General features: G+C 41.7%; 1 protein-coding gene across 1 annotated transcript in view; it reads right to left on the bottom strand.

Moving 5' to 3' along the window:
- LOC134611603 (semaphorin-6B-like) overlaps window positions 1-24,934 on the bottom strand; it is a 117,262-nt gene that overhangs the window by 34,446 nt on the left and 57,882 nt on the right. The window contains 7 exon segments of the mRNA XM_063455653.1: window positions 851-982; window positions 1,084-1,301; window positions 3,157-3,245; window positions 3,394-3,513; window positions 5,175-5,265; window positions 20,290-20,391; window positions 22,856-22,918. Coding sequence (XP_063311723.1) covers window positions 851-982; window positions 1,084-1,301; window positions 3,157-3,245; window positions 3,394-3,513; window positions 5,175-5,265; window positions 20,290-20,391; window positions 22,856-22,918 — 815 coding nt within the window.

The raw sequence follows: 24,934 nt of genomic DNA, 5'->3' as shown, positions 1-24,934 counted from the left end.
AGAAGCTGAAAACTGAAATTTTAACTGTATTAATGGATGGGGTTAAATAATTGTCATACTGGCACTGTTAGAATGTTATACCATTTTATCAAGATTGTAGGATTCTATTTTCATGTCCTTTCTCATAAAGATGTAAACATACTGGTAAAACACAAGACAACATGCTGTATAAGTTGTCACCATAGCAACCACCATTCCCCTGTAAAAAGGCTTAGCATGCATATTTCACCCTGTTTGGCTTTAGCAGGAGACAGCAACCGCATATACAATGTATCAAACTGTGATTTTGCGTTATGTGACTTGGTGGCCTAATGAACAGGCCATCCCAGCCAGATCCATATCCAATGGATCCTAGTACAAGCTCGAGACCAAAAGAGCTGGGCATTGAAGAACCCATGGTGAGCTAGAGGCCAGAGACACTGGGGCATCCAGGTTCCACGCTTCCTTACGATAGCTAAGGTCACAAGGAGTGGAAGGCCAGTGCTAATAATACTTATAAAGAACACTCTACCAAGAAGAATCCTGGAAACCTGTACTACCAACACCAAGGGGGGCAGATGCAAGATCCATTGTTGAATCCAGACCATTGTGCAGATGTTAGGAGTCATACTGTCGATCCTGTATTGTGCAAATAAATTATAATTACTATAAACTATGTTTACTTATTTGTTTAACACCAAAGCTGGAGCAAAGAGGGAAAAGGCTAAACTTTGCAATACAAAACTAAAGTTAGCAGGTTACATGTGTTGCTGGGAGGAAAGAGGTTAATTGCTTTATGTTCTTGATCTTAACATCATGGCAGTAATTATCAAGTATCTTTTTCAAACATGTTATTAATTAATTTGCTCACCGTGGTTCTGGTACTTGTTCCTCGGGCACTGCTGTCCAGATAGAATCCGGAGTGCGCTGCTCTCTAAATCTTCCTGAAAACACGGACGCCATTTGCTCCATGTCAAACATGCACACAGCCGAACCAGGAATACTTGATAGGGGAAAGATAGGGATCATGTGTCAGTTTATACCTATGCGTTTCTCCTAAATCCATTCTAATGACGCATTCTTCATTTCTCATGCATGTTATACCTGTTAGTAGGTGTGGAGAACAGAGCCAGGATGACATGCCTTCCTCCTACATCCAATATCTTACTGGTTTGCTGGATGACATTGAAGTAAAAGTGAGAGTCTCCTGGAACTGAACAGTTCAGACGTGCCTTTAGGAAGGAGGAAAATTGCTTCTCTAGAACACTTTGAGATCCCCCCATATCATTCTTACACACACGGGAAACACGAGAAACAACAACCTACACAAACAGAATCGGAGAGAGAGAGAGAGAGAGAGAGAGAGATGGAAATGGTTTTATATTGCTGGAAAAAAATAGATGAAGATTGAAAATAAATATAAGAAAAAAGAGAAGTTGTATTATAAGAAAAAGTAAACAACTGTACATATAAACGTGTAGTTTGAATGCCTGTTGTTCCCATATACCTCTGAACTTTGGGAGGTATACAATCAGATGCAGGATACCGAGAAACTAAAGTAGGACAAGACCCTGGAATCATCACAGTCCCACTGAAAGAGGGACTGTTGGGAGGCACGTGCTCCTGTTAAAAAAATGGCATGGGATTTTGCAAAGAAAAGCAAGACAGGGACTTCTTATGGTGAACACTGTGTGATCTAATGTCTCACTTTTTCAGTTTCAGAAGCAAATCTTGATGAAAGTTTCATTCAGGAGCTGTAATGTTGCAGAATATATATATATATATATATATATATATATATATATAGTAACAAATCTTGCACTCCACTCAAAAAACTAATATAACGCCCGGTGCTTGTCCAGACAAAAACACAAAAAATATTTAAGGATAGCACTCCAAGGACTTTATATAAAATATAACTTTTATTTACCTTTTAAATAAAAACGGTCAATGTTTCAGCTTGATCCCCTCAAGCTTTCCTCAGGACACACCTGTCCTGAGTAAAGCTTGAGGGGATCAAGCTGAAACGTTGACCGTTTTTATTTAGAAGGTAAATAAAAGTTATATTTTATAAAAAAAAGTCCTTGGAGTGCTATCCTTAAATATTTTTTTTGTTTTTTTATATATATAAATATACTCACACCCACTTTAATAGGTATACCTGTCTAATACCCCTGAAATGTGACATAGATTTAACACTGGGCTATGTTGAGATGATACTATCATTCTGTGTACCTTTATGCTGCAAGTGTTACATTCCATCATCACATGACGTAACATGAGCTTTGAGATAAGAGTAACCGTTAGAAGACGGCCAGCCATAATTAGATGTACAATACTGAGGCAGACTGTAGCATTTAAAAGTTACTCAGCTGGTATTAATGTGCCTCATGTTTGCCAGGAAAATATCCGCCATACCATTAGACCTCCACTACCAGTCTGTACTATGGACCCAAGGTAGACTACACCATATTTGTACCCGACTATCTGAATATTGCAGCAGAAAATTTATATGATATGGCAATGTCTACTGGTGAAGGGAAAGAAAGTAAAGAGACCATAAAACCCAGCTTTAATTTTGTGCCTCCTCAGCCCATATAAAGAGAGCTGCTAACTAACTACATTGCTGGTGTCTGAATATGCTTGGGCTCTGTTTTAGAGAACAGTTGAAAGCTTTGTAGGCAAATGTCTAAATAACTTTTTAGATTTATGGAGACTCTTGCAACTTGCAAGTAACCTAAAACAGAATGTGGACATAAAATCTGAAAGATTATATGTTTTCAGTATAAATCTGGGTCAGAAAACTGGATAAAGAAGGTCTTTGATAATGTGCCCGCCAAGACACAAAATGCGTCATCATCGTCTGTCTATACTGTCCATGCTGCTGTGTCCCAGTTTCTAAGATAAAGAAACTGACTAATAACTTCTGCTTTGAATTATATGCACATTCGTAATATGCTCACATCATGTTACAAAAATTACATAATTGCAAGAAAGTTCCCATAAACTGATGTTTACAGCTCTTTGTTGTATCCATGACTCTGAGAATGCATTAATGAGAATTTATTAATGAGTTCTAAATAATAATTGGTGCACCTAAAACCGTGATCACATATGCCAATGTCATAAGTCGGATTATAATTGCTTAGATTAATATTATGTAGACAACTAGGTCACCTTTTCAAGGTAGCTGAATTCCACTGCAATTTCCCTGAAGAAAAAATAGACATGGTCCTTCCACTCCACCGCATGGACAAAGTATGGATCTAAACGGAAACAGAAGTGTTAGGGACACATCAGACAACTCAAATCCCTAACTACTATTACTTGGACCATACACTACTATCACAACCATTTCACGCAGACCTTGCATTGTGATCAGGACTCAACCATCATCTTTATGTGGTCTCTCACCCTTGAACCACTTAGAATCATGTTTCACACTGCGGAGAGCTGGAAGCTGACCAAGGCTGCGGTAGAGGACAGCATCAATTGCAAGGAAATCTGTTACAGTAGCGGTGAAGAGCATTCCATCTATTAGTGGGGAGAAAAATCAGGGAGACAATGACAGAAAAAAATAAGTCCTATGTTGCAGTACTTGGAATGTACATCTGCATGCATCAGTTGATTGTCTCTGCATTACTACTTGTTTCGTTTTATAGCTTCTCTGTAGATAGAGAGCTACTTACGACGAAGTAGACTTAAAATTGTAGGCAGAACCTCTGGTAGATTTATTTTCCTGCACATGATCATTTTCTTTACATTTTAAAATGCTTAAAACATGCAAATAGTGTTCGCAGTAAAGTAACGAGGATAAGGTGAAAGTCCACAAAGATAAACTACTCATGTGACGGTGAGTAAAATCTACTCAATGTGAGTGGGATAGAAATTCAATGAGTGATCAGCAAAATAGGGCTTTAATCAGGATATAGATACAAAAGGGCAGGGTCCACTAGTAAATTTATACTAAATAAACATGATTTATTATCTAATGAAATACATACTAACTAGACCATAGCATTCTTATACTTTTTAGCCACTGCTATTCAAAATATTTTAGACACTGCCTCCCCAGACCAATCATGCATTTTAGAATGCTAATCAGGCAAAGTAATGAGGAACTATAATTCGCAAAAAAAGATTGCTGCAGTGCTTATGGTCCAGTATGCTCTGGTTCTCCACCAATGTAGATAATTCAACTGTTTTAGAATGGTTTGACTTTTTGTTTGGGGGCCACCAAGGCGCCATTCCCTGTTACCTGCTAACTGCAACCAGGAGAGTCGGAAGCTCCTGTTTAGGAGCTTCCGTTAATTCTCCTGAGCTAAGCTTTGCCGTGCAGGGATAGTTCATTGACTGAGAGTGTCTGTTGAGTTTTCTCAGCCAATAAGCAAAGCCCTACACTGCTGGGCTTAGTTAAGACAGAGACAGAGCTAGAGAGGATGCTGTAGTGGTGGGATGGAGCAACACCTGACAGACCGCAGGGAAGTAGTCAAACCATTCTACAATGGTTTGACTACTCACAATGGGAGAGTGTCAGGACACTCCTGGCCTCATAAACAGTACGGCACACTACAGTGGTTATGGTGCTCGGAGTGTTCCTTTAAAATGAAATACATTTATCGTTTAACAATATATAATAATTGTAAATATTAAAAACTATAATTTTTATGAAAAAAATTAAAAATCTAAAAGGCCATTAGTCTGGGCTACTAGCTAAAATTAATAGCTGGCCACCACCCCGAAGTTCCTCCCACTTATTTTTTCTTATAACAAAACTTGCCTCATTTTGCTTGTGCATTTTTTTGGAGATGGTAAGTGACATTATATTGTGACATTTACATGCATGTATACTGAGCATATTACATGAGCCAAGGTGCTCTCGCCTGAAGCATGCTGTTTTTAGGAGAGTTATCTTGTATTTGGGGAAAAAAAACTCTGACGCTATTTTTTTATTACTGTTTTCCTTCTTCAAATTAAAAAAAATCCTATACTTCAGTACTAAGTATAAACTAAAATGTATAACTCAAAAAATAGATAAATCGCAAAATTTTACATTCTAATACTTTTTTTTTCAAATTTTGTATGCATTTGCACTTTTTAAGGGTTGCGGGACTCTGCTGTATTTAAATTATCACCTTAATACGTATTTTTCCTGGTGATATATACAAATCCCACCTTTTTTTATCCCCCTTTACCTGCAAAAAGAGCTACATTTCCATGTTTAGGGTCATATGGACAACGAGCCATCCCACTCAGAGTGTCCCCAACTTGTTCCAGAGTGTCAGTCTGAGAGAAAGGATGATAGAGACTTGCAGTTGAATACTGTGATCGGAAGGTATGGATAGATCCCAGATCCCTGAATATTCTATAGGAATCCACTGCATCCTGACAGATCCATGCACATTTTATTTAAATACTGCCTGATTCGTCCATATGTTGATAAAATACAGCCAGATACATGCATATTGCACAAGCAAGCACGCAAATACTATTTTTCACAGAAATGCTACTAGATCTTGCTAGATCCAAGCATAGTTCATATAAACACAGTCTGATATATGCATGTTGCATACAGAGCTTAGTCAAATCAAATGAGTTTACAATGTCAAGTCGACCACTAAGTCAATTTACCCCAATAATTCTGGTTTCTCCTATAATATTAACATAGCACTCCTTCACTTTGCTTAAATTTGCCTAGGACAAAAGCACAAATGAAACACTAAAACACTAACACCCATTTAGAAGTAACCAGAATAAAGTATACATTTGAAGAGAGCCTCTTCAAGCAGATTTAATAGTTTAAGAAGCAAACCTTTCTGACTTACTATCACCAAAAGATTAACATGGTTCCTCCAATTGCTACAGATCATTGGTGGCTGTGTGAGGGTTGTTTTCTGCATCTGCCGGACTGTGGAATGAGGTTTACTAATAACAGTGGGGTCCTACTGGGCATCTATGCCTGAGTCTAAACCTGTTCAATGCCCACTTTACTTCTGGTTGGTACAATAGCAGATGTCTATCAGACCTTCTATCTACAGAAGTCCTGCTTAAAGGTTGTCCTTATCTCCTCACTCATTAATAGTGAGTAAGAAGTTAACACATTTATATATACATACACACAGCAGTGTTCAAATGTTTGGGGGTTACTTAGAAATTAACCTGGTTTCGAATGCAATACAGATTGATGCAAAATACAGTGTAGATATTGTTAATGTTGTAAATAACTAATGAAGCTAGTGAAACACAAGTATATATACAAACAAAGTGGGATTAAGTGTGGTGGCAATAAATGCCACAGATCACCTGAGTGGAAACCCCTTACACCACTCTATAAAATACAAACATAAAATACATACAATGTAGGAGATGATTCACACTTCTAGAATGGTTCTGTAATATAAAAAAGCAATATAGTGTAATATGCTAATACAATTGTATCAATCGAAATGAGCGTCAGGTACTCACAAGCCTAGAGCCAAATTCCTGCATATGGCTCTCATGGATAGCGCTGTGGGACTTTTTAGGATGTCCCTCTCCTATTCCCAGATCACTTATAGGATGCTCCGGTTGAGTAATAATCCAGGTTCCACAACTTGACTTGAATCTTTCAGGAGAAAACTTTATTGCTCCCCAATGTGGAGTAAAACATGGATAAAAGTAAAATATAGTTAAAATAAATAAAAAATAGTATGACTATATATAGTCCTGCCGATTGGCAAATTAATGTCCAAATGTCCGAAACGCGTTTCGCCCCGTACCAGGGGCTTTTTCAATCGGTGTATGGGCTTCCTTCTCTGTTTGGTGTCTTCTTAATCCCCTTGTGTCTTTCACTTCCGGGTTCCGGCTATCGCACGTATGGAACGCAACGTGCGTTCCAACGCTGACGGCATGCGTTCCACTTTCAGATGGCGCCGTCTCCATCAACTGACGTCACTGGAACGAACGTCGAGCGTATCGTGCGTTCCATTTCGGAATTAATGGGAATTTAATAGCATTAGTAGCATAACATTAATCCAGAGAACAAGATCCAGAGAACAAGAAACAGAAGAGGAAGAAAGGGGAAACAAAGAAAAGAAGGGAAGGTTATAGACTCCAACGGAATCTTTAACCTTACTGATTGCCCACTTACTGAGGGAGAAATACAAGTCCTAAAAAAAGGCCTTAAGTTCGCCCCTACAGCCGAAATAGATAAATTCAATTTTTTCATTGACATGAATAAATTCATGAGAAATCTATGCTTAAAAAAGTTTTTTAATGATAAAAATTGCCCGATCAATGAACCCCCGGAAAGTGAACAAAATTTTGTTCAAACACAATTGAAAGAGAAATCTACTTTTTTTTCCCAGACACATGATCTCTGATGGAATGAAAACATTTGAGACCATGGTGATGGGGGAAATAAACAAAATTAAAAAACTAAATAAATTTCAACAAAACATGTCTAGAAAAGAAAAGAATACTTTAACAAAATTACAAAAAAACAAAGACCTGATTATAAAACCGGCCGACAAAGGGGGTGGGATAGTGGTATTATCGAAGCTGAAATACATGGAAGAATCTGAAAGAATCCTTTCAGATTCCAGCACTTACCAAAAACTTAATTCTAATCCCACTAACAAAGTGAAGGAACTCTTTGAAGAATATATTAAGAAGGGATTGGAAAAAGAAATACTCACAGAAAAAGAAGGTAAATATCTACAGACGGCACACCCAAAGTTACCGTTTTTTTATTATTTATCTAAAGTACATAAGAACCCACTGAACCCACCAGGACGCCCAATTATATCAGGAATAGACTCCATTTCCTCTAGAATTTCAGAGTACATCGATATACTATTACAGCCTATAGTTGCTAAAACATTGTCACACTTGAAGGATACAATCCATATCTTACAAGTTTTAGATTCTATCCAATGGAAAAACTGTTATCATTTGGTTACAAGTGACGTTACATCCTTGTACAGTATTATTCCACACGAAATAGGAATAAAAGCGGTGAAATACTTTTTAGTTAAAGCGGATTTTAAAGATGAGCAAATAGAGTTCATTTTAGAAGGGATTCACCTCATTTTAACGAACAACTTCTTTTGGTATCACGATACTTTTTATCTACAAATTAGAGGGACGGCGATGGGCACCAAATTCGCACCCAGTTACGCAAATCTTTTTATGGCGTATTGGGAGGAACACTTCATCTATTCAATCCACCCCCCGGGGTGTCGAATTTGGTGTCCTACCACCGATATATAGACGACATCTTTTTAATTTGGGAAGGCACGACAGACCTTTTAGAGATGTTCAAACACTTTTTAAATGACAATGACTGGGGGATTATTCTTACTACCTCTCAAAGCCAGAAGGAAATCCATTTTTTAGATCTTCACATCTTTGTACAGAATGAGCAAATTAAAACAAAAAATTTCTTCAAAACAGTAGATGCAAACGGGTACATCGAGAAATCCAGTTGCCACCATAGACCATGGCTTAAGAACGCACCTAAAGGACAATTTTTGAGGATAAGGCGAAACTGCACTAATGATGAAGACTTTACAACACAAGCAGGGAGGATAAGAGAACAGTTTAAAGAAAAAGGATACGAAGAAACTGAATTGAATATGGCTATGGAAGAAGTAATGAACACATCAAGGAAAGATTTATTAACCTACAAACCCAAAAACACACAATCTACGTATACCCAAAATATTCCTTTTATTTGCAATTTTAATGGTAACCACAAACAAGTAAATAGAGCCATTAGGAAATATTGGTATATCTTACAAGAAGATCCTGTTTTGAAAAATATTTTACCGATCCAACCACGTATAATTTATAGAGGTGCCACTAATATGAAAAAACCCTAGTTCGAAGTAGTGAAGGCCCAGCTAAAATAAAACATTTTCTAAACCATAATAAAGGTTTCTATGGTTGTGGGACCTGCCTGGCGTGCAGGACCACCAAAAGTAAAAAGAGACACCTGACCGATATTAAAGACTTCATCAATAAGGAATTTACCATCAAGGAACAACTTACATGCTTTTCAAAAGGAGTCATTTATGTGATTAAATGCCCCTGTGGCCTACTATACATAGGCAGAACCATAAGATGCCTGCACATAAGAATTTCGGAACATGTGCACAACATAAAAAAGGGTCTAGAGACACACAGTCTATCCAAGCACTTTAAAACCCACCATAACCAGGAGTCTGAGAACCTATTTTTCTGCCCACTTAAACTTGTAGAAAAAGATTGGAGGGGAGGTGACTTTAACAAAAAAATCGGAATAGAAGAAATGAAATTCATCTATAATTTTAACACTCTAATACCCCACGGACTAAATTCAGACTTCGAGGTCTGTCATTTCTTCTAAATGCCTATTTGTGTGTAACATCTCTATGCTAGAATAAAATTGAATAATATCCGGAAAATGCTGTCACCTCCTATTACATAGAACAGGCTTTTAAATGTATTCTATATATTTGCTATCCTTTAAAACGGAAAGCACTTTGTTACCCATCAGAGCACTTCCACTTAGAGACACCTGTGTGATGAATATTTAATATTATAATGGACAGCTAACAATACCCTATAACTATAAGCACCTTCAGATACACCAGAGCACTTTAAAGATATCAGTATTAATATTAAGAATTATTATCACCATTAGCACAATACTAGCACTTTAATATAATATGTCAGCATATGATGTTTGTTTCAGTGTGATTAATACTATCTAAGTTAAAGGCTATTATCACCTTTTGCACAATATCAGCACTTTAATGTTATGCTACTAATGCTATTAAATTCCCATTAATTCCGAAATGGAACGCACGATACGCTCGACGTGCGTTCCAGTGACGTCAGTTGATGGAGACGGCGCCATCTGAAAGTGGAACGCATGCCGTCAGCGTTGGAACGCACGTTGCGTTCCATACGTGCGATAGCCGGAACCCGGAAGTGAAAGACACAAGGGGATTAAGAAGACGCCAAACAGAGAAGGAAGCCCATACACCGATTGAAAAAGCCCCTGGTACGGGGCGAAACGCGTTTCGGACATTTGGACATTAATTTGCCAATCGGCAGGACTATATATAGTCATACTATTTTTTATTTATTTTAACTATATTTTACTTTTATCCATGTTTTACTCCACATTGGGGAGCAATAAAGTTTTCTCCTGAAAGATTCAAGTCAAGTTGTGGAACCTGGATTATTACTCAACCGGAGCATCCTATAAGTGATCTGGGAATAGGAGAGGGACATCCTAAAAAGTCCCACAGCGCTATCCATGAGAGCCATATGCAGGAATTTGGCTCTAGGCTTGTGAGTACCTGACGCTCATTTCGATTGATACAATTGTATTAGCATATTACACTATATTGCTTTTTTATATTACAGAACCATTCTAGAAGTGTGAATCATCTCCTACATTGTATGTATTTTATGTAACTAATGAAGCTGGCTGATTTTAAATAGTATATCGACATAGGCATACAGAGCCCATTATCAGAAACTGTCTGTCCGGTGTTCCAATGGCACGTTGTGTTTGTTAATGCAAGTTTATAATTTAAAAAAGCTAACTGTTCATTAGAAAACCCTTTTGCAATTATGTCAGGACAGTTGAAAATAAAATTGGCCTTCATTAGACTACATGAGTATCTGTAGCATCAGCATTTGTGGGTTTGATTACAGATTCAAGATGGCCAGAAACAAAGAACTAACTTCTAAAACTCATCAGTCTATTCTTGCTCTGATAGATGGTGGCTATTCCATCCAAGAAATTGCAGAAACCGAATATATCATACAGCGCAGTGTACTACTCACAGAATAGCGCTCAGGTTTTGTGGACCTCTAACCACCATCATCTCCTAAGCCTGCTCTTTGAAACCAGATTATGGGTCAGTTTACTGAGGATCTCCTTTGCCTGCAGTTTGGAGCCAGATTATAGGCTCAAGAGACTGGGCATCTCTTAAGGTGAATTATAATTACCCTTCACCCCACTGTGCAATATGAGGACATATTTTAGGGGTGACTAGGGGCTTGGGAATTTCTAGGCTTATGGGGGAATTGACCTCACCTACTAGTCCATATCCTACACCCACTGATTGAATGATTGAATGGGCCCAGGAGACTAGGGTTCTCCTAGAATGGCTATCTGGGGCAGATTAGGGGCTCAGTTAGCTGGGCATCTTTTAAGCCTGCTATTTGTGGTCAACTGACTTGGTATCTCTCAATTCTGCTGTTTGGGGACCATATTATGGAACCCGGTAGTGGGTATCTCCTGGGAATACTATTTGGAGACAGATAATTGGCCCAGTAGACTAGGCATTACATGGTCACAATATCTGGGGTCAAATAACTTTATCGGCTTAGGGGACTGAATATCTCCTAAACAGGCCCGGACTGGCCATCGGGCACACCGGGCAAATGCCCGGTGGGCCGCGGTGGCCATGGGCCGAGGCCGGCAGAGGAGGTCCCAGGATCTCCCCTGCCGGTCTATGCAGGGCCGGCACTATCCGAGCGCCGGCCCGCTGTGTGCCATGAAGGGCTGGTGGGGAGATCAAAGATCTCCCTCACCGGCCCACTTTAATAGACCTGCGGCCGGGGAGGGAGGGAGAGGACCCGGCGGAGCTCTATCTTTCAGCTCCGCCGGGTTCCTCTCTCGAGATCCGGCGCGTTGCCATGGCAACGACCGGATCTCGCGAGAGTGAACTCTAGCCTCGCAGGCTAGAGTTCACTCACCCACTGGACCACTAGGGAAGATACCAGCTTGCCGGGCTCTCACTCACCAGCTTGCCGGTCCCCACCTCCCAGGCTAAAGGTAAGGAGGGAGGAGGGGGGAGAGGGGGGGCACATAATACCTACTTTTTTATTTAATTTTACCCCCCCAACACTCAATCCCTTCTAACATGCACACACAGCACTCACACCCATCACTCTCACTCCCATCACACACAGCACTCTCACACCCATCACACCCAGCACTCTCACTCCCATCACACACAGCACTCTCACACCCATCACATCCAGCACTCTCACTCCCATCACACACAGCACTCTCACTCCCATCACACACAGCACTCTCACACCCAGCACTCTCACTCCCATCACACACAGCACTCTCACACCCATCACACACAGCACTCTCACACCCATCACACACAGCACTCTCACACCCATCACACACAGCACTCTCACACCCATCACACACAGCACTCTCACTCCCATCACACACAGCACTCTCACTCCCATCACACACAGCACTCTCACTCCCATCACACACAGCACTCTCACACCCATCACACACAGCACTCTCACTCCCATCACACACAGCACTCTCACACACAGCACTCTCACACCCATCACACACAGCACTCTCACACCCATCACAGCACTTTCACACACAGCACTCTCACACCCATCACAGCACTTTCACACACAGCACTTTCACACACAGCACTCACACCCATCACACACAGCACTCTCACACACATCACACTCAGCACTATCACACTCAGCACTCTCACACACATCACACTCAGCACTATCACAAAACACATCATACACAGCACTCTCACGCACATCATCCACAGCACTATCACACTCAGCACTCTCAAACCCATCACACACATCACTCTCACTCCCATCACACACAGCACTCTCACACACAGCACTCTCACACCCATCACACACAGCACTCTCACACCCATCACACACAGCACTCTCACACCCATCACAGCACTTTCACACACAGCACTCTCACACCCATCACAGCACTTTCACACACAGCACTTTCACACAAAGCACTCTCACACCCATCACACACAGCACTCTCACACACAGCACTCTCACACACATCACACTTAGCACTATCACACTCAGCACTCTCACACACAGCACTCTCACACACATCACACTCAGCACTATCACAAAACACATCATACACAGCACTCTCACGCACATCATAAACAGCACTATCACACTCAGCACTCTCACACACAGCACTCTCACACACATCACACATCACAAAACACATCACACACAGCACTCTCACACACATCACACTCAGCACTATCACAAAACACATCACACACAGCACTCACACACAACACACAGCACTCTCACACATCATCCACAGGACTCTCACACTCGGCACTCTCACACACAGCACCCTCACACACATCACCCTCAGCACTCACACACATCATCCACAGCACTATTACACTCAGCACTCTCACACACATCACACTCAGCACTATCACAAAACATATCATACACAGCACTCTCACACACATCATACACAGCACCCTCATACACAGCACCCTCATACACAGCACCCTCACACACATCATACACAGCATCCATCATACACACATACTGCACCCCTCACATACACACAGAACCTCCCCAACACACTGCACCACACACATACACAATACTTCCAAACATACATATATATATATATATATATATATATATATATACACACACGCACACACACTACATTCCTGACATACACACTCTGGATCCCCTATACACACACTAGATTCCTTGTAAGCAAACACATACTACACCCTTAAACGCACACTCTCTACAAACACTACATCACATATACACACACACACACTATAGCCTGTATGCACACACTTGCTACTGTCAGGGTACCTGTGGTCTCTACCTCCAAAAGAGGTAGAGACTTAGCTGTTCCACCATCCAGACGGTCTGATGACTCCCTTCCCCGCGGTCTATCCGGTCATGCAAGGCCGGCCGCGAGGGAGTGACTGCCTTTTACACCATCTAGGCAGGAAGTCATCATCAGGACACTCCCCCGGATCGACCTGTCAGTCAATTGCTGCAGGACCAATCAGGATGTCTCGGAGGTGTGGTTACTGCTCTGAACAGGGTATTTAACAGAGCTTCCTTCATTAGCTCATTGCCCTGTCGTGGTTCTAGCTTGTTCTAGTCACTCTGTGCTTGTGTATTCTATTATCCCTTTTGGTTTTGACCCGGCTTGTTTACCTTACTCTGCTTATCTCTGTTACCCTTGATTCGGCTTGTCTCTCGCTTACCTGTCTTCTGTTACCCTCGACCTCGGCTTGTCTTTGACCATTCTATACGGTACTACTTACGTTAGTCGGCCATTCTAAGGTCCGGTATACGTATCTGGCTACTGTTTGTACTCTGCGTGTTGGATCCCTGTCCCGATCCTGACATTACGACAGGGCCAATGGATCCTGCAAGTACAAACAGTCAGCTGGCTTCTCCTGATCCTAGGTTTGAAGCCATGGATCACAGAATGGATCAGATGGCGCTTGCGCTACAGGCTCTATTATCTCATGCCAATAACCCACCAGAGGAGATACGTAATACCCCTGTTTCTCCTGTCAGTTTAGGTCTAGAGGTAGCCACAGTGGGTGCTTCTTCTCGCATTACCCCCCCAGTACGCTATGGTGGGGTTCCTGAGAAGTGTCGTGGTTTTTTAAACCAAATTAGTATCCACTTTGAATTGCAACCCCGCTCTTATCCTACAGATAGGGCAAAGGTAGGATTTATTATCACCCTACTTATTGAGAAAGCTCTGAGATGGGCCAACCCACTATGGGAGAACGATAACCCATTAGTGTATAACTATAACGCATTTGTAGCTGCTTTTAGAAGAACATTTGATCCTCCAGGTAGAAAGGTTAATGCAGCCAGATTACTGTTGCGCCTGAGACAGGAGAACCGAACACTGGTGGATTATGCACTAGAGTTCAGGTCTCTGGCGTCAGAAGTCAAGTGGAATGAGCAGGCGTATATGGATGTATTTTTGAATGGCCTATCTGAAGTAATCCTTGATGAGGTTGCTACCAGAGAACTCCCTGAGAATTTAGAAGATTTAATTTCGTTCATCTCTCGTATAGATGAACGTTTAAGAGAGAGACAGAACACTCGAGAGAGGAACCGGAGACCTTCCTTTAGGTTAGCCCCCGCTTTTCCAAGTCCTGACTCCACGGTATCTTTGCTTCCTGAACCTATGCAGATAGGTTATACCCGCCTCTCTGAGGAGGAAAGACAGTACAGGAGAAGAGAGGGTTTGTGTATGTATTGTGGAGCCAAGGGTCATTTACTCTCGAACTGTCCTAACCGTCCGGGAAACGCTCGCACCTAAGTCTCTCTAGAGGACAAGCCTTGGGTGTTTCTATTTTGTCCTCTACTCCTAATTATCAAGATCACAGGCTTCTGCTACCAGTTTCCTTAACTTGGGAGAAGGAAGTAGTAAGGGCTATGGCATTGATAGATTCCGGTGCTGCTGAGAATTTTATCGACCAAGCCTTTGCTATTAAGAACAATTTCCCATCCCAGCTAAGGGAGACACCCTTGGCCGTTGAGGCCATAGATGGTAGACCACTACTAGACCCTGTTATCTTTCGTGAAACCATACCCATTAGTTTAAATGTTGGTATCCTACACGTGGAGAATTTATCTCTTTTGCTCATTTCATCCCCTTCTGTTCCCATAGTTCTGGGGTACCCATGGTTGAAGAAACATAACCCTATTATCGATTGGGAGTTAGGGGAGATACTCTCGTGGGGCCAGGGTTGCCAGGATAGGTGTTTATGCAAGGTTTCTCCATTAGCTAATGTTAACATACCTGAGACTCCTATTCAGTCCACAGAAAGACAGATACCAGACCTTTACCTAGACTTAAAGGCAGTATTTGACAAGAAGAATGCCGATTCTTTGCCGCCACACAGGCCATTTGATTGTAAAATTAAGCTTCTACCTGGGACTATGCCTCCGAGGGGCCATGTATATCCTTTGTCTGTTCAGGAAAACTTGGTTCTAGAGGAGTATATTCGGGAGAACTTAGAAAAGGGATTCATTAGGAGGTCTTCTTCCCCGGCCGGGGCTGGGTTCTTTTTCGTTAAGAAAAAGGATGGCACGCTGAGACCTTGTATCGATTACCGAGGCTTGAATAAAATAACTGTCAGAAATGCCTATCCTATTCCACTTATTACCGAGTTATTTGATCGTCTTAAGGGCTCCAAAATCTTCACCAAGTTAGATCTCAGAGGGGCATATAATTTGGTGAGAGTCCAGCAGGGACACGAGTGGATGACGGCGTTCAATACTCGGTACGGTCACTATGAATACACAGTTATGCCGTTTGGACTTTGCAATGCTCCTGCAGTATTTCAGGATCTGATTAATGAGGTACTTAGGGAGTTTCAACATGATTGTGTCATTGTCTACCTAGACGACATACTGATACACTCTAGGGAGATTGAAACTCACCATAGACAGGTCAGAGCGGTATTACAGAAACTTCTGCAACATGGTCTATACTGTAAATTGGAAAAATGCAGCTTTGATCAGTCTCAGATAGATTTTCTTGGTTACGTGATTTCTGGGGAAGGTTTTAAGATGGACCCTGACAAACTCCAGTCTATTTTAGATTGGCCATTACCTAAGGGACTCAAGGCTATTCAGAGGTTTATTGGTTTCTCCAATTATTATAGGCGCTTCATTAAGGGTTACTCGTCTATTATTGCGCCCATTACCAATATGACCAAACAGGGGGCAGAAACTAAGACGTGGTCTCCTGAAGCTCTCGCTGCTTTCAAGAGGCTCAAAGAACTTTTTGCTTCTACTCCAACATTAGTCCATCCTGATACGACTTTGCCGTTTCTACTCGAGGTCGATGCCTCTGAGACAGGAGTAGGTGCGGTTCTGTCACAAAGATTAGCGGTAGATAAACCATTACACCCGTGTGGTTTTTTTTCCAGGAAACTTTCTGGGGCTGAGAGCAGATATGACATCGGAGACAGGGAACTGTTAGCAGTCATTAAAGCCTTAAAGGAGTGGAGACATTTGTTGGAGGGGACCCTACACCCTATTACGATTTTGACAGACCACAAAAACTTGTCATATATTGGGGAGGCTAAGCGCTTATCCTCTAGACAAGCTCGTTGGTCCTTATTCCTGACTCACTTCAATTATGTACTGACTTACAGACCTGGTTCTAAAAACTCTAAAGCCGATGCATTATCTCGCCAATATGAACCTTCTACTGTACCTGAACCAGTTCTTTCTTCTATAGTTCCGAAGTGCAATATCATTGCTAATACGAATCTCAGGATTCATTCTCCATTACTGGCCGAGATCATTAAGTTGCAACATCTCGCACCTAAACAGACCCCTGCGGGTCGTCATTTCGTTCCTCCTGCTTTTCAACTGGAACTTTTACAGTGTTTACATAATAGCAAGATGGCGGGACATCCTGGTATTCGCAAAACTTACGCCTTGATCTCTAAGGACTTCTGGTGGTCTACTTTACGGAGGGATGTTGAGGAGTTCATCGCTGCATGTGAAGTTTGTACTAAAACCAAACAACCCCATACGCTTCCATGTGGACTCCTGCAACCCTTGGAGGTTCCAGAGAAACCATGGTCCTGTTTGGCCATGGACTTTATTGTCGATCTACCTATCTCTAAAAGACAGACTGTTATCCTCACCGTGGTTGACAGGTTTACTAGGATGGCACACTTCATTCCCCTGCCTAAACTTCCGTCTTCTCCCGAATTGGCAGAGATATTCGCCAAGGAGATTTTTCGCCTACATGGGATACCCTCTCAAATTGTATCGGACAGAGGCTCCCAATTTGTTTCCCGCTTTTGGAGGTCCTTCTGCTCTCAACTTGGTATTAAATTAAACTTTTCTTCTGCCTATCATCCTCAGTCTAACGGAGCTGCTGAACGTACCAACCAGAAAATTGAACAATATTTACGATGCTTTGTTTCTGAACACCAGGATGATTGGGTCGGTTTGATTCCTTGGGCGGAGTTTGCACACAACAATCTCGTTTGCGATTCTACTCATTCAAGCCCCTTCTTCATGAATTATGGTTTTCATCCGTCTATTCTTCCTTCGGATTCTCCTTCCCAGGGGGTGCCGTCGGTTGATGTTCATGTTGCCAATTTGAGGAAGTTGTGGGATCAAACTCGACAAATCCTTGTGCACAACTCTATGTTGGTCAAGAAACACGCTGATAAACGTAGAAGGGCGGCTCCAGTCTTTGTTCCAGGTGATAGGGTATGGCTGAGCACGAGGAACATCCGTTTAAAAGTGCCCTCCATGAAGTTCGCTCCTCGGTATATTGGACCCTACAGGGTGCTGACCCGTATCAATCCGGTTGCGTATCGTTTAGCTCTTCCTAATACCTTACGCATTCCGAACTCGTTTCACGTTTCATTGCTGAAACCACTCATATGTAACAGATTTTCCTCCACAATAGCCCCTCCTCGCTCCGTTCAGGTGGAGGGTCAGGAGGAGTATGAGGTCAACTCTATTATTGATTCTCGAATCTCCCGGGGGAGAGTACAATATCTGGTTGATTGGAAGGGATATGGTCCTGAGGAGAGGAGTTGGGTACCTCAGGAGGATGTTCATGCTCCCCGTCTCTGCAGGGCGTATCACTCTCGCTTCCCATCTCGTCCCGGTTCATTCCGCCCGGTGGGCGTATCTGAGAGGGGGGGTACTGTCAGGGTACCTGTGGTCTCTACCTCCAAAAGAGGTAGAGACTTAGCTGTTCCACCATCCAGACGGTCTGATGACTCCCTTCCCCGCGGTCTATCCGGTCATGCAAGGCCGGCCGCGAGGGAGTGACTGCCTTTTACACCATCTAGGCAGGAAGTCATCATCAGGACGCTCCCCCGGATCGACCTGTCAGTCAATTGCTGCAGGACCAATCAGGACGTCTCGGAGGTGTGGTTACTGCTCTGAACAGGGTATTTAACAGAGCTTCCTTCATTAGCTCATTGCCCTGTCGTGGTTCTAGCTTGTTCTAGTCACTCAGTGCTTGTGTATTTTATTATCCCTTTTGGTTTTGACCCGGCTTGTTTACCTTACTCTGCTTATCTCTGTTACCCTTGATTCGGCTTGTCTCTCGCTTACCTGTCTTCTGTTACCCTCGACCTCGGCTTGTCTTTGACCATTCTATACGGTACTACTTACGTTAGTCCGGCCATTCTAAGGTCCGGTATACGTATCTGGCTACTGTTTGTACTCTGCGTGTTGGATCCCTGTCCCGATCCTGACAGCTACATCCCCTATACACACATTCTCTACAGCCCCTAGCCACATATGCATTACTTTACACCACAAACACAACACGACTAAAACCGACCTTATTACACAATACCACACCACAATCAGCTCACTCTATACACACACACACACAATCCCACAAGCAGGCTCCAAACACAGCACAATACTCTTTCCTGGCATTTTTGTCTCTTGGTATCCATTTATAGAGACACCAGAGACAAGTTGCAAGGAAACACAGTGCAAGCATGTTATTAAATTTGCTTGCACTGTGCAGAACAAATACAGGGCTTTTTTTCTCATGCTAGAGCTCTTTAGCAGAGCTCTGCGCATGGTCTGCCCTGGCCTGCACTTTGAGAAGGGGGCGTGTTTGTCGTTAGTGACGACAAAACACACCCTCTCTGCCCCGCCCCTTCTTAGTGGGCCGCTGTGATAAAAAAATGCCCGGGCCGAATTTTTATCCCAGTCCGGCCCTGCTCCTAAACCTAATTATCATTTCCCTTAACATCACTGCCCAGAGGGTAAAGGATGGGGCTTTGATCCTTTCTTTGCGATACTGATCCTCTTTTTTCTGATATTTTGTATTAACAGACAATTAGCTCTGTCTGTGCAAGATGTTCGTCTCTCTATAGGATGTATCAAGAGTTTTGCAGTTAACTTGTGGCTTCCCACTAGGCAAAAGGCAGGTTTTACATTTCGAGAGATAGCGGCAGCCAGTAAACATTTTGCAAAAAGGTTGGATAAAAGCAGTAAATCGCTGTTAACAGCTCGAATTTATAGCCTATGCAAACCATGAACAGTCTTGTCTGCTGGTAATTCAGCGTCACTAATGGTGAGATATTGTGTTTGTAAAACAGCCATAACTTGCTAATATTAACAACAGCTTCTGTAAAGAGTAACGTCTGGCAAGTCTAAATAACTATGTAAACAAGTATTACATATTTAAACTTTTCTGCTCATTGATTAGCTCGCCCTATGTTGGTCCAAATCAAATGAGAACATTTGGTTTAATTCACAAAACTGATCACTAATTGTGCTGGATACCCAAATTGCAATTGCAAGTCCTATGTTTGCAATTCTGGGTCATAGTGAATAACAAAAAAGGTTTTGGTGATATGTGTTAAACATAGCAAACTAGGGTACAGTGGACACAAACCACAGTAGAGTGATGGATACAAACTAACATTAATTCAATGCTGCTAGTGAAACTGTACATAGATCACTTACCCTATAGTCTGCACACACAGGGTTGAAAGCGTTGGTTCCACATACAAAAAGAGTTTGATTGTCTCTCAGAATAAGAACCTTCACAAAATTCCTGCATTCATCCTGTGGGAAGAGAAGAAGAGGTTGTGACTGTCAAAGCTGACAATAAGTAAGAGATGACACATCCCTGAGGGAGTGTGATGCAGAGGACAAGTGGCAAATGATGCTAATTATGATAATTGCACAACTAATATAAAATATTTCAATATAATTTAACTTATAGAATGTGTCAAATATATTCATAAAGGTCTGTCTGTCTATATCTTTGTTGTCTCTCTGTCTGTCTCCTATTACATGTATCCTTTGTTATTATTTATTATTACATGTTGGAAGATTAGAGTGAGGGCTTACTGCCATATGAATCAATCAAGCACAGTGACATACATATCCTGACCTACCCGAGATTGGTAATAGAGAACTCTTGAGGAGCAGCTCAGATGAAAAGAAGTATGCCCTTCTCTCCACAGTGCTTTTCCCAGCATGTGATTAATTAAAGCAGGCTTCCCCAAACTCCGGCCCTCCAGATGTTGCTGAACTACAGCCAGGGCTCCCACCAGAAATTTTGGGGCCCCTGACAAAGCACAAGGTCTGGGCCCCCAATGAATGCAGTGTGTGTGTTAGTGTTATAAATGCAGAGTGTGTGTCATTGCAATGAATGCAGTGTGTGTGTCAGTGTAATGAATGCAGAGTGTGTTAGTGTAATGAATGCAGTGTGTGTTAGTGCAGTGAATGCAGGGTGTGTGTTAGTGCAATGAATGCAGTGTGTGTGTTAGTGTAATGAATGCAGAGTGTGTGTTAGTGCAGTGAATGCAGGGTGTGTGTCAGTGTAGTGAATGCAGAGTGTGTGTCAGTGCAGTGAATGCAGGGTGTGTGTTAGTGTAGTGAATGCAGGGTGTGTGTTAGTGCAGTGAATGCAGAGTGTGTGTTAGTGTAGTGAATGCAGGGTGTGTGTTAGTGCAGTGAATGCAGAGTGTGTGTTAGTGTAGTGAATAAAGAGTGTGTGTTAGTGTAATGAATGCAGAGTGTGTGTCAGTGTAGTGAATGCAGAGTGTGTGTGTTAGTGCTGTGAATGCAGTGTGTGTGTCAGTGTAATGAATGCAGTGTGTGTTAGTGTAATGAATGCAGTGTGTGTCAGTGTAATGAATGCAGTGTGTGTTAGTGCAGTGAATGCAGGGTGTGTTAGTGTAATGAATGCAGGGTGTGTTAGTGTAATGAATGCAGTGTGTGTGTGTCAGTGTAGTGAATGCAGAGTATGTGTCAGCGTGATGAATGCAGAGTGTGTGTTAGTGTAATGAATGCAGTGTGTGTTAGTGTAATGAATGCAGAGTGTGTGTTAGTGTAATGAATGCAGTGTGTGTGTCAGTGTAATTAATGCAGTGTGTGTGTTAGTGTAATTAATGCAGTGTGTGTGTCAGTGTAATGAATGCAGAGTTTGTGTCAGTGTAGTGAATGCAGTGTGTGTGTTAGTGTAATGAATGCAGAGTGTGTGTCAGTGTAATGAATGCAGAGTGTGTGTCAGTGTAGTGAATGCAGAGTGTGTGTGTGTTTACTAGTGTATGCATGTAATGTAATAATGTAAATGTAATCTGTTATTCCCCCCTCCCTGTTTCTTACCTGGTCCAGGGAGGGGGGAGATTCCATGATCCCTGGTGGTCCGGTGGAATGGTGGGGCCCCCCCGGTTCCCTATACTCTCTCTAACTCCCGATGTGGCAACCCATGGCAACGCTCTAATGGCCGCACGTCTCGCGGGAGTTAGAGCGAGGGAAATGCTGTAAATTACAGCTGCAGACTGCTGGGCCCCCTCTGCAAGTATAGGGAGCCGGGGCACGCGGCTGCAACTATATGTAGCGATCATCGCTATATATAGGTGCAGAGAGTAATTGTGGGGCCCCCCAGGACCGCCGGGCCCGTGACAACTATTATGGTTGTCACCCCCTGATGGCGGCCCTGACTACAGCTCCTATGTTACTTTGAATTAAATAGATAAGCTGAGAATCCTGAGAGTTGTAGTTCAGCAACATCTGGAGGGCCAGAGTTTGGGGAAGCCTGAATTAGAGGGTTCAAACTTAAACAGATACTCTAAGCACCAAAACAACTTTAGCTTAATGAAGCAGTTTTAGTGTATAGATCATGTCCCTGCAGTCTCACTGATCAATTCTTCTTTCTTTTTTTTTTTAACATGTAAAATGAGTTTTTTTTTAATTGAAAATGAATTTGTTACTATATTTTTATATATTATTCACTTGATGAACATAATAATAATAATAACAACGTATTTAAGCAGGAAAGGCACATTCAGGTTACTCTGGTTGTCAAGTGCGTCCTGGGGATTTTACCTTAGCCCAACATCCAGGGGTTGTTACAATTACCCAATTTAATGGTACTCATTTTATCTACCCCGGAAGGATGAAGAGCTGAGTCAACCCTGCCGGGATTCGAATGTCGTTGTTTTGTTTGTGGTTACATTGTAAGAAAATGTGACAAATAATATGTGGTCATATGCTTTAAAATTGGTTTGATTCACACCTGCTGTTTCCCTTTCATTCGGCACACAGTAATATCTTGGTAGTTTGATTTCCAGGTTAATTTCTTTGAAAACAAAATAAAAAGAGAAAACCCATTAAATTAGAGAAACAGACATTTATTGACACCTAATTTATGGATAAAAGAAATGGAAAATATATTAATCACAGCATAAACCAAGATTAGCCTAAGAGCATTAAATATGTTGAACTATTCTGTTCCAGTTCAGGTGCATTATAAACCTTGGATGTGTAAAGAGACTCTCCGTGCACCAAAACAATTTTTAAATATTGTATAACTTATGGCCTGTAAATAATGAGCTGTATGTTTTCCATGCTCAACTTTGCATAGGCTAGGAATTAAAAATGTTTTACGGCATTCAGTGACGTCACTAGGGTTGGTGTCACCCCCCTGCACCCTCTGATGGTGCTGACATATACACGCAAGCATACATAGGCAGTCATGCTCTGACGCAGAAAGGCACACACATACAACTGCAGTCACAGATAAACACACAGACACACATGCACAGACACACACTATAAAAACATTTTTATACTGGCTCTTGCATGACTCTCCACTCGCACAGTGGAGAGGAGTGGAGATAATGCATCATATTCCGTGTCTCCTAACTGAGCTGCCCAAGTTTGCTCCGAATATCTTTGACCCACAGGCAACACAGAGCGCTGAATATCTGTCCATTTACTGGTTTGTGGTGCTATTCCTGCCAGGTCTGCTCTGTGAGACTCGGCAGCTCCCAGCTGAAACTCACACATTAGACTGGGCAAGAAGAACAGTAATTCTGCAATCCAGCTGCCTCCGGGGCTAAAGAGATTTACTCTGCATCATAGAAGATAATTCCTATAGCATAGTGTTCTGCAGTATGTGATGCCTCACATGAGACACATATTGGACTGACAGTAACCTTGTTGAATGACAAGCAGGTACCATTCGAGCAACATAGCAGATAATAAATTACTAACATGTCCCCCCACTGTCTGCAAAAAGAGATACATGAACAATCCAGACAGAATTGTTATAGATATTACTGTAAAAATATGCAAAAGCAACCAATCCAAAATAAAAAAGATAGATTTAAATCTGCTGATTTTCATGACATCCTCAGTCTTTATATGCAGAGTAAGCACTGAACACACAAGAAAGTGGCCAGACAATCCAATATTATTACAAACCCTTTTCAAAGTTGCCAAAAGTTCCAAGACAGAGCATAACTTTATGATATCCATAGTTCAGTTACCATTTATTCTTATTTTTTTTACTTATGAAAGCTGGTAGCTGAACTACAGTTCCCATGGACCCTTGTGGTGCTTCAGAATGGTATAAGTATTTATGATCTCATTGGAGGTGTTTAAAGTGAACAGAGGGCAGTGCTCATGACATGTCAGTCGTCACTGGTTGCAAAGGGTCGTGGGAAACTGAGTCTTTGTTTCTTAGGAATGCATAGATCTCTGTGAGTGCTAAGTCATGCAGTGCATCTCATACTGATGGAGGTTGCAAGGGTATAGGATGTCACACCTCGGAACTTCAACAGATCAACGGATTCCATCTCTCAAATCTATAAGTAGCATGTTCCTATTGACTAGGGCCATTGATATGGAGATCTGGCCATTTCATGTACAAAAAAAAAAAAAACTATTTGATTGTACTTGCCCCTAAAGCCAAATTTTGCCAGCCTTCCATTGGAAACCCACAAGAAGGAAGTATTTAGAATGGAAGCGGTTGGTCAGAGTGGCTGTGCTAAAATTGCTGAAAACAACAAAACCTATAAATATTTTTTTTTTTTTTCAAAATCATATTACTCATGCAAAATATTGTTAATGAATTTGGCTAAAAGCTATAAACATACATAACAGTTGTGCTGGTGCCTGGAAAATATACTAGAGAAAATTTGATTAACAAAATTTTAAATTATTATTCTAAATTGGGCTTGACAATGATCTCCAAGAGACATCCCAGAAATTGGTAAAAACTCCACTTCCTGCACAATTTGGACTGAGGATTTTTCATTAGTTTTCTAGAATTTTAATTATGGATTTATTTTAATTCTTCTTCATAGTTTTT

This window comes from Pelobates fuscus, chromosome 5 (assembly GCF_036172605.1).
Source record: "Pelobates fuscus isolate aPelFus1 chromosome 5, aPelFus1.pri, whole genome shotgun sequence".
Lineage (NCBI taxonomy): Eukaryota > Metazoa > Chordata > Amphibia > Anura > Pelobatidae > Pelobates > Pelobates fuscus.
This window is presented reverse-complemented; position numbering and strand designations above follow the sequence as displayed.